The following is an 11,269-nucleotide window of genomic DNA, read 5'->3' on the forward strand; positions in this document are numbered from 1 at the left end:
AACACACTAGCTGTACTGGGGTTATTGTTGTAGGCTTCTGAAGTTCTGTTTTCTCCTCACTTCGAACCGATGTTCATGTTTCGGGAACACGCCAGGCGAATAATGAGGCTGTCGCCAGTGTCGGTGGGAGTCTGTGACTAGTACTAGTAGTGTGAGGGGGAGGATCATCTGCGGTCACACGCACACACAGGCTGTCGAAGCCTACAGTACAGCTGGGCATCGCTTGTCTGGGGTCGTGCGGATTGTCCCCGCCACCGCTGCTGCGAGAGGTTTGGTTGATTGTGTTGAGCAGGGTGTAGTGCCGGTACTACAATCATTGTGTACTCGATGGCATGGTGTTGACCACGGTCGGTTGACTGCATCTGGCCGGATCGACGATAGGTGACATCTCGATCCGTCGACGCCTGCACATGTACGAGCTCAAGTCGCAGTTTTTGTGACAGGGAGTATGGAGGTCAAGGAGTGTTGTTCCTCTCCTCTCGATCGCTCTCTCTCTAGTCTAGTTTTGGGCCGGGGAAACCCGTACCTTATGTGTCCATGGCTGTGTGGAACAGGATGCACCGGTGCCATGTCGGTGGGTGACGATGAAGACTTGAGTGCATTTCGTCCAGTTTTGACAGGTATTCCATGATCTGAGCAGTCAACCATGGTCCACTGCAGATAAGAATGAAAGTCCTGCAACTGCGCTGCATGCTGGCCTAGTAGGTGCACTTGTGACTTGATGGTTGCTCTTGAGAACACGTTTTCCCATTCACACAACCCAAGGACCATCGGCTACTCAGCGAGTCACTGGGTGCAGATGTACGTCCCGGACCTTCAACCCTACTCCCTAGGCCCTTAGGCTTTGTATCCTAGGACGCTGGCGTAAGTGCAGGTTCCCTGTCTCTCTCAGTATCTCCTATTGTTCGGCTGTACACACGACTGCCGGAGGGTGTCGAAAGATGTACTGGGCACTTGAAGCTCAAGCGGAGAGACTGATGGCCCGTGTATACGAATCATCAACAGGACTTGCTGCGCTGGCTTGACAATGATTGGCTCCGGCGGCTGCAGCTCGATGGCGACGCTGCGCAAAACAGCACTCAGCGGCGATTCACGAAGAGGTGCAATGGCGACTGGCGGGCAAAATCGTCGATGTATCTGTTCGTGGATTGTCCAGTGGACAATCCACGAACAGACATCAAGTGGCTTGCTTCGGTGATGATCGGGCTTGACCGTAGAGATTCTTGAACCCTGGCACTTTTGCAAAATTTAATTTTAATGATGAGCCATGTGCCCACGACATAATTATAGTGCTGGAAACTGAAATCCGACCCCCTGAGCGGTGGGTTCACATTCCAGCGGTCTCTGTTTCGTAGTTTTACCATCCCGTGTTCGGTCTTTGCGATGTGAGCGCACCGCTCAGGTGGTCGGATTTCAGTTGCCAGCACTACATTGTAGACTGTAGTAGACGAGGTACTTTTGTATCTTCGACGGCACATAATACAGCCACGTCACCAACTCTACTCCGAGCAATCTGAATCTCCGGACAGGTACTTTAATAGTGAGGTTTTGCATTCCGAATTTCGGTTCGGCGTTCTTCGGTCATGTGTCGAACATCAAAATGTCGAATTTTCGCACAAACATGCCGAATCTTCGTGTACATTTTCGACCTCGCTCCCGCGTGCCGAATCTTTTTGCCGAATTTCGGAATGCAAAACCTCACTAATACTAGCTGTTTGGACCTTCAAGTCCAGAATGTTTTTCGATTCTTTCACTCATTGGTGCAGCTCAGGGTGCCTGGTGGATCTCATAAAAGAAAGAGGTCAGACTCGATGTCTAGGAGATGCGCAATCAGTACATCTCGTTAGTTGACGGCAGTGGTTAACGGTGTCTCAGTCCTCAGCGATGGCTGTACTCGTCCAAGCCAGCCTTTCTTTTCTCAAGTGACACTGACTGAAATTATTTGGTGATAGTCTCCACTCCAGTATAATCATTGCGGTTGTTTTACTTTTGGTCTATGTGCACGGCAACAGTACAGTGCACGGAGTGTTGCACTTTATCGTGTGTGCCTACTTGTATGAAGAAGACTTGATCGCCAAACGCGGCCACGGACGGACCTCTTCGATCGGAGGACGGGAGGGATCATTCCTAAACTCGACCGAGCCAGCCACACTTAAACTTTTAAACTGCAGCTACAGTCAAATCTGTCGTAAGCGACCGCCCCTTGGTGCAAGAAAAAGCGACGCTTACGGCAGATGGTCTCTTACGACAGATGTATGGTAAATCCGGCATACCAGGTATATGCTTCCATGTACTCAAATCGACGAGAATAATGTGATTTTTAATATCATTTTATTGGATATTCAACGACGACCATACCCGTATAGTACGCGGATGCGACACGGCAGTACTAGTAGATCGACAGTGACGGTCACGACACTGCCTGGACTTGAGAGCTACAGCACAGCCTGAGTACAGGCCAGGCGCCAGTGATCGCACTTGCAAGACAGCGCATTTTCACACTTTGCAGTTGACAGCGCACTGGTAAGTACATTTTCGCACCTTACTGAACCTGGGTCGCGGTCGCTTACAGCAGATTTGAATGCAGCCACCGTGCATGAAATCGCGGTCGCTGGTCGCGCACAGCAGATGGTCGCTCTGGACAGATCAGTTTGTATGTGAAACCGTCGGTGCACGGAAAATCGGTCGCTAACGGTAGATGGTCGCCTACAGCAGAGGTCGCTAACGGCAGATTTGACTGTACCAATCTTTGTGCGCGTCACCCCAGGACTGCAGGAGCGATGCAATTCATACCCAATTACGCAATGCCGCATGGTCGACACTTTCCCTTCGACAGCATGCATAGCACGTTGTGTTATTTTGTGGCGGGACAGTGCTGCTGAGCTGCAGGGGGGGGGGGGGGGGGGAGGCGAAAACAACAAACATGTGTCGGTCGGGGACACAGTTTTGATGCGCGGCATGCATTCTAGTGAGGTTGTTGAATGCTTAGCTGGTCCTTCCCTAAAATGTCTCTTGATTCCCACTGGCACTGGTCAAGTACAACTACAAACGATCGCAGAACAGTGGCTGATGCATGTACATGTACATGTATATGATGACTAGGATAAAATCATAAAAGTCTCGCCAATCTCAGACTCAGACTCTTTATCCCCTGGCGGATGGTCCTGAAAAGTTATAACACCAGAAAGTACTACAATCTACATGTACATGCGCCATGTGGGACAGTTCCCAACTCATCCTCTTCCACGCCAGTCAGTACACATGCCTGAATTATACCAGGAAAGTACCACGTTCGCTGATGTTCTGGCAGCTACTACGTGTTACCAAGTTCTGCCCAGCAGTACCCGCCAAGGGCTTTACATGTTGTAGAGTTGCCGCCAAAGCATGTGTGTTCGTTCTCGAGATGGTGTTCCACTGTCACTGTTTACACTGTGCGTCGCTGAACTTCTGAAGTGAAGCCGCTCCACTATTTAAAAATGTTGTGGCTGTGGCTCAGTTTCTATCTTCTACACTACTACAGGCTACTGAAACCCTATTGTGCTTTGCGACCGCTATGTCTGCACCTCTTTCCGGTGTACACGGAGCCAAACAGAGGGATCTTCACTGCGATTTGGCCATCTACGTCATGTACATGATTGTATGGATGGATGGTACCACCACTAGAGACGGTGCCGAAAGGCGAGCTCAAGCCCCTACAGTAACATGGCTACTTCCCCATGCCTAACCCCCAAGAAGAACGATGGAACAAAGCCTAGCCTGAAACGGAGCAAATCAACACCTGGAAGCAGGTGGCCAGCACAAACGGGCTAACGTTATACCCTGAACTACATGTACCTGGAGAATTCTTGTCGCCTGAACGGGACTTCAAATGGAGTGTTCAACTAGTGACGGACAGTTACATGTAGCACCACCGGGACTGGCTCGCGAGCTGAAATGCAACCTGTGGCTGTGTGAGGATATCTGAATGCGGTGCAGGTGGAAGTACGATCGGAAGGTGTCAGAATATTTCAATCTCGTTGTTTGTTCGTATGGCAAGCAAATCAGCCAAAAAACTTCAACAATCACACTGGTGTCGTGCCACAAACTGCCCTTGGACTTTGGCGAAGGCCAAGTATAAGTACAAGTGCATGAACACATGTCACTTTCCTGCTGTCGTGCCTTTTCAACTCCGGCAGCTGATTCTGATAATCTCACAACAATGACTGTAGTTTTGGAGCTAGATACTGTGTCAGTGTCTGCCCACTTGGGCGCCCAGCCTCACCAGTCACCTGTTATGTGCATTGGTACTGATAGTAGTGATACCAGCTGTACTACTACATGTACTACTTGTAGTGCCAGTACAGTGTCAGTGTCAGTGGTCGGCCTAAACTCACCAGGGTGTCTCCCTAGCTCTCCATGTCAATCACAATGGCGACACACTGTGACCGCATGTTTAGACATGTGAGGAGGGGCTTGCACCAAACTGTGAGTGCTGATGTCGCTAGGTTACATAATGAAGCAGCAATGACCCAGGCCAGCACATGTACATGACTTGTACGTGTATATCTGCTGTTGCCACCGAGCGGTAACTGGTGCAAATACGAACTCTTGATCGGGTGGTGGTTTGTATCACATCACAAAAACACCGAAAGCAGGAACAACATTCCTCACTTGCGGACTACAGGACGCCCTTATTCGGTAGCGCTGTCTGGACGTAGCGAGCATCGCACCTACGCGATGACTGCTGCAGAGTTCACAGCCATTCAGTGGTAAAACTAAAACACTGGTATATCATTCACCGCTGTGGGTAACAGCAAGAGTACATACCCCCCCCCCCCCTACTTCTACCGCACCCTCCTATTCTGCATCCGTACTTGTATCTCTTTGGTTTGTTTCCTTGATTTCAATTCTTAGCATGGAGTCGATGGCCAGCTACATATAGTGACAGGAGCCAGCACCGCAGTACTTCAGACTGTTCCACTTTACTGACCCAGCCACAAAATCACCACACCAAGTGAAGACCTCAGGCTGAAGATAATAATTATTATAATAGACTGGGCCAGAAATAGTGCAGGTCGCTGGGGGGCTTGTGATTGCTGTGAGATATGTTGTTGCACTGATGCAACGGTATACACATGTCCATGTACTAGCAGCTCATTGATGCAGTCTAGTCTGTCTTCGTGGCGGGTGCTTTTCTATAGACACACGAATAGCATCATTCATGGGCCCCACTGGGGGTACAATCATACGTGTATCTGCTGGAACTGCAGTCGCTGATAATGATCACAAAATGGTGCAGATTATAATAGGCGTCTCCTGGACCGACAATGAAGGTGATCCCACGCGGGTTATTGCCATTTCAAAACACACTGCAGCAAACCCTCAGCTGTGTAACCGCCAAGTTATTGTGCCGCAAGACTCCTCCCACATCAACAATGTGGCATTGATGCATGATGCAGGGAGGCCATCTCTTTTTTAATTAATACATTGATAGTTGACATTGATGAACGGTCTCTGCTGGGCCATTAGTGCATTCATGGACATGACAAGTCCATGGGATGACAGCTACACCATAGGCATAGCTCAGTGGTTAGACCTAGAGGCAGTAGAGCATCGCTGGCCTCAACTCTCAAGCGAATGTCCCTGGTTCGAGTCCTGGTGATAGCAGTCACTTTCTTTCATCAGACTTTTCCCATTTGCATCTTTCGCTCAAACCAATGAATGCATTGATATCAGTGTTCATGGAAGTGAACGTGCGTCTGCAACATGTAGTACTCACTTACCATCGGCCAGTAACCGTGAGTGGAAGATACACCACTTTTACTGACTCCTCACAAGAACTTACTTGAAGAAGTGTGCAGTTCCGTTTCATCTCCTCCAGTACAGGGTGACATGAATTCAAGAAAAACAACTGGGCCATGGGATGGGGTGCACTTGTTGACGGTGTTGTACACACTTGGCACCGTGACTCGAAAAGAATACAATCTGAACTCTCACTTACACGTCTTTACACCTATTGTAGCCTTTGAACCGCTACAACAATACAGACTGCAATCAAAAGCTAGGAAGGCACACTGTGATAGTCCAGGCTGGCAATTGTCCACTGTCAGTACATGGCGTTGACACTGTTTATACACGATGTAAACGTTCTCAATACAATATCTCCCAGGATACTATGCCCAGACTTTGTGGACCTACTACTTAGTACTAGTACATGTACTTGAAGTCTATCACGTGACGGAAAAGGCTTACAGGGAGAGGTAATGATGCCCTCTCTGCTATACAAGGGCTTATACAGTATGTGAAAAAATCACAACTCAATCTGCCAATCAAAGACATCGTCACCCACAGCCAACAATTCCCATTCCTGCGGCGAATACGGAAGCAGCAGAGCACTAGAAGGAAAGCCTGTGGTACCAATCACGCCAGTAACCAGAACGTGGCATGGATCACTCCGTCTAGCCATTACACACACGCACCCACCCACACACAGACACCAGAGCCTTGGTGCTCAACCCAAGCAGGGTGCTCATTGGTCACAGCACAACATTCCAGTAGCTTCGAAAACTGCTTAGTATAATAATAGTGAGTTTCCTCAGTGGATCATTTTCAAAAAGAAAACATCAATAGGACGAAACAACCAGGAAGCGGCCACACCAAATAGATTTAAATTGCGAAGTTTAATCCTAGCGGAATTTTTTAGGTCATTGTGGGCCTGTGGAAAGGCGCTAAATAGAGGGATATAGCGAAGAGAAAACCGGAGACCTAACGAGTTCTAGCTGCGATTGGTATGAAGTAAAGGCACACCACTACGAAGACAGAGGCAGAGCTCGAACTACAAGCTACCCGCAGAAAAGAAAAAAACAGAATAGTATGCACAAGCACGCCTGCTAGACCGCAGAAGATGGTGCCTAGAAGCTACGAACAGGGGGCACAGCGCAGCGCGGGGTACCTCTAGTCGGAACGAATTGTCATGTTCACACAGCGCTGCCAGCCAGCCAGGCAGCCAGAGCACGGTGGGACAGCGTGCCAATGCCAATGGGGCGAGGTGTTGTTGTTGTTGTTGTGGTTGTTGTAGTTGCTGCATTGTGACCGTGGATCGTGTCGTGCAGACGCAGCCACTGCCAGTTGTGCCACGGCTTAGTACTCCCAGAGGGTCTCCTTGTCGAGCCCCGCGCCAGTGGCGCCGAGCAGGCCGTTGCTCTCGCCGCGGAGGTAGCTGCCGTTGGGGCACTTGATGAGCATGCGCGTGTGCCTCACCAGCTCCAGGCTCACGTTGAAGTCGGCGTCACCGTCGGCACTGAAGGACTTTGTCGCCTCGTCCATGCCCCACGGCTTGCCGTTGGCACCGACCAGCGTGTACACGCCGCGCGTCGCCGACATCTTCAGCACCTCGTAGCCGGAGCGGTTGCAGTCGTACCTGCCCGACTTGCCCGACTTTGGCTGGATGAAGCCGTACTCGCCGCGCAGGACCAGGATGGGCCGGTTGATGAGCGTGAAGATGAAGCGGCACTTGGGGTCGTCGCCGTCCTCGCCGTTCGTGGCCAGCGTGCCGTTCGGCTTCATGGTGACGAACTTGCCGCTGCACGTCTGGAGCATGATGTACTGGCCGTCCCACTTGACGTCATACCAGCAGGCGTCGTCGCGCTGTGCCGCCGTGGCCTGGATGGTGGCGCCGGCCGCCGTCCAGTAGTTCTTGGAGCTGGCGCGCACCGACCACTTGTTCGTCTCCTTGTTGATCTCGAACTGGAACGTCTCCTTGTCGCCGACTTCGTCCTCACTCATCGACGCCGCCACCTCCGTGCCGCGCGTAATGGACGCCGCCCGGCCGTTCGCGGCGATGATGGTGGCCTGCGGGTGGCTGTCCTCCAGCACAAAGCGCTCGTCCTTGTCGACGACGTCGCGACGCGACTGCAGCGTTCCCTTGCTGCCCACGCCAGCCAGGTACTTGCCGTTGCAGTCCTTGAATGCAATCGTGCTGCCATGGAACTCCAGCTGGAAGCAGGTCTCAGGCTTGCTAGCATCCTCAGTCAGCTGCCCACCACAGGTCAGGTACTTGTTGTTGCTGGCCAGCAGGCGATAACGGCCTGAGTCGCGCACGAACTCCAGCGTCAACATGGCGTCGGCGCCCCACGGCACCTCCTCGTCCACGTGCAGCTCGTCGCCGACCAAGTGCGCGTAGCACTTGCGCTGCACGTTGCGGAGGTTGATCTGCGGGTGCATCGACAAGTGCACGGTCCACAGTTCCGTCTCGCTGATCGTCTTCGTGAAGCAGGACAGCTGGTCGCCGGAACCGCCGAAATAGTAGCCATGGGGGCTCTTCAGGGCGCACCGACCGTCCGCCTGGGGCAGGAAGATGAAGCGCTCGTTCTCGTTCATCTCCTCCGACGAGGCGGACACCTCGCCCTTCTCGTTGGCGGACAGGTATCGCTTGTGCGGGCTGCGCAGGTACACGAACTGGTCGTCGCCGGATTTCGTCTCCAGCGTCCAGATCTGCTTCACCTTCATGTTAGCGCCGTTGGCGGTGATCTTGAAGCCGAACGTTTCGGCCGTCAGATACTTGCCTGACGCGTTGATCAGGCCCATTGTCCACTGTAGGGTCTCATTGAATCCGGTGGCCATTTTGCTGGTGATCGTTCGCTCACTCGCGCAACAACACTAGAATAAAAATTTGTAGCTTTTCCTCGCCGGAGCTGCTAGAAGAGAGACGGACAGAGAGAGAGAGAGCACGATCGACTCAAACCTGTCACGGCGGCACTATCTAGCTGTGTCGACACGTTGGTTTATAAACCGACCAACCAGGGGGCGATCAGAGAGAAGCCTGGAAAGTGTGCTTCACCGAATGGATTCGTGTGTCCACCATGCGCGACTTGCCAGAAGTAAAGAGGTCGGTCCGCTTCCAGCACAGCGCCTGTATCGCGGAAAGGCCAGGCCTGAAATGTGGGCCGACTGAATCTGCAGTAGCGTGGCGTGGTGGGGCCGAACGGTCAACGCCACCATGATGTTCGCCTGCTCTGCTATGTCCTGGGCCTGTCTGCGGCCTGGGCCGCTAGCTTCCATGCAAGCGGCAACTGTCCGACGACGATGTCTGGCTTCCTACACACTTCGTGTGGCCTGCCACCGCACCCGCCTGCGAGGATAAAGGCAAACCCCACCGATCACCTGTCGATCACGGACGTCTGCAAGTACAGTGCACGCGAGAGAGGTTGCCGGCAGGTGGGTTTGTGCGATTTTCAGACCATCCGCACACACACACACACACACAACGACCTTTACGTGTACATAGTGCGCTATCTCTCGACCTGTCGTGGCGTTGTGACGGGCTCTGAGCATTTAGCACGCAGGCAGGCACACTGGATAATGAGCGAGGGACTGAAAGTGAACGACAACCGAGCTCACTAGCACAGCTGATCCGTGAGTGACATGTTGCCTTGTTGAAATCACAGACTCAGCAACACTGCAAAAAATAATTACTTGCTGTGCATCAGCCATTCTCGTTTGTAGGACACCATCGACAGGTGCACCGCCTACACTCAGCTACAGTTCGTGATGCTGCAGCTTGTCCACTGCACGTGCACACCACCAAGGCATCTGCCATAAAAGGCAATTGCCGTGCGAGGGGGGTAGGACCTAATGAATATTTCCCTAGTGGAAGCAGACGCTCCAGAGCACGATGCTGTAGGTCTAGACTCTAGCATTGCTTGCTAGTAAGCAGTAGACGGGGATTTTCACGACACTTCAACTGTCCGATTTCGGGACGAAAAAACTGGCACGAGGCTAACAAGACAGCTTCGTCAGAGGTTCTCGGAACGGTATTGGAGAATGTCAGACTCGGCCAATCAGAATAGTCCTCGTGCTCAACTCGGCGTCTCAGCATGTACTCCGCCCCATACTGGTTATACTGGCCAGCGAAAGAAATCGCACCAAATATGGGCGTATTTTCGCCCCCAGCATGCCATTGGCTGATTTCTGGTCGCCCGTCGCCAGTGCGCGATGCGCATGCACACACACGTCCTACAAGTTGCTGACTGGGCATATGGCATGGGCCGATTGGCAGTGTAGCTCTGCGCAGACGCAGACGGCGACGCAGAGACAGACAGACTTGGATAGACTGCTGGGCAGAGACGAGCAATGTGCGCTGTCCTGCCGGCAAGTAGGATGGGCTTATACTAAGCGCAGCTTGGCCAAGCACCCTCACTTGATCTGTGTCTCAAGACCAACGATCACGCGTTTCTTCTTGTTCTTCGTAGAAGCTTCTTCTCCCCACAACTACCGCCAAAATGTGTGACGATGATGTTGCCGCTCTTGTCGTAGACAATGGCTCCGGTATGTGCAAAGCCGGTTTCGCCGGTGATGACGCACCCCGTGCCGTCTTCCCCTCCATCGTCGGCCGTCCCCGCCATCAAGGTGTGATGGTCGGTATGGGCCAGAAGGACAGCTACGTCGGAGACGAGGCTCAGTCCAAGAGAGGTATCCTGACGCTCAAGTACCCCATTGAGCACGGTATCGTCACCAACTGGGACGACATGGAGAAGGTAAGCCGACTTGTCTCCGTCCTGCTCGAAGCACTGTTTTAGCAGCATCTTTAGCCAGCAAAAAATGTCCAGATTTCTAACTATGTTTCCTACTTTGCAGAATGATATTCACTTGGAATAGACAATCGTGGCCTGACGAATGATTCCCCGATCTCAACACATTCTAGCTGTGCATGTTATTGTGTATTTCCGTTGCTGTGCGAAACGCTTCTCTTGTCTACTGTGTGTGTGTGTGTGTGTGTGTGTGCGTGCGTGTATGCGTGCGTGTGTGTGTGTGGGTGTGTGTGTGTGTATGTATGATCTTGTGCTCCTCTGACGCCATTCTTCTTTTCTCTCCTGGTCGTGCGTAGATCTGGCATCACACCTTCTACAACGAGCTTCGCGTTGCCCCCGAGGAGCACCCCGTCCTCCTGACAGAGGCTCCCCTCAACCCCAAGGCCAACCGTGAGAAGATGACACAGGTAAGCGGCTGCAGCGAACGCCAAGCACTTCTCTTCCCCGCATTGCGAAATCATACCTCAATGCATTTGCCCACCCGAATCCTGTACAGGTGAAGTCTTGGCCATGCTATCTGTACAGACAGTTTCATCTGTTCGTGTACATGTCCATGGCATGGGTGTGCCATCGCGGTGTATTCCGTACTCTTACTGAAGTTTTAGTACAGGTTTCCGAGTTTTAAAGCTCGCTAAAACACGGCACTGTAGCGCAGATGGAGGTCGCGCCCCGGACCCTCTACTCTCTAGTCTAGCATTTTC

At 52.2% G+C, this 11,269-nt stretch overlaps 2 protein-coding genes across 2 annotated transcripts in view; one reads left to right on the forward strand and one right to left on the reverse strand.

Moving 5' to 3' along the window:
* Positions 1 to 6,534: 6,534 nt before the first annotated feature.
* Positions 6,535 to 8,966, reverse strand: LOC135811850 (fascin-like). The gene has a single exon (XM_065325088.1). It carries the CDS (start codon positions 8,599 to 8,601, stop codon positions 7,120 to 7,122), a length of 1,482 nt encoding a protein of 493 aa, XP_065181160.1. The 5' UTR covers positions 8,602 to 8,966; the 3' UTR covers positions 6,535 to 7,119.
* Positions 8,967 to 10,173: 1,207 nt separating this feature from the next.
* The window catches only part of LOC135811851 (actin-2-like), a 3,134-nt gene continuing 2,038 nt past the window's right edge, over positions 10,174 to 11,269 (forward strand). The window contains exons 1-2 of the mRNA XM_065325089.1: positions 10,174 to 10,514; positions 10,865 to 10,975. Coding sequence (XP_065181161.1) covers positions 10,260 to 10,514; positions 10,865 to 10,975 — 366 coding nt within the window. The 5' untranslated portion in view covers positions 10,174 to 10,259. The remainder of the gene's footprint in view (positions 10,515 to 10,864; positions 10,976 to 11,269) is intronic.

Source organism: Sycon ciliatum, chromosome 3, assembly GCF_964019385.1.
Source record: "Sycon ciliatum chromosome 3, ocSycCili1.1, whole genome shotgun sequence".
Taxonomy (NCBI): domain Eukaryota; kingdom Metazoa; phylum Porifera; class Calcarea; order Leucosolenida; family Sycettidae; genus Sycon; species Sycon ciliatum.

What these genes read in the sequence shown, in the direction of transcription:
- LOC135811850 (XM_065325088.1), bottom strand. Translation starts at nt 8,601, where the DNA reads ATGGCCACCGGATTCAATGAGACCCTACAGTGGACAATGGGCCTGATC.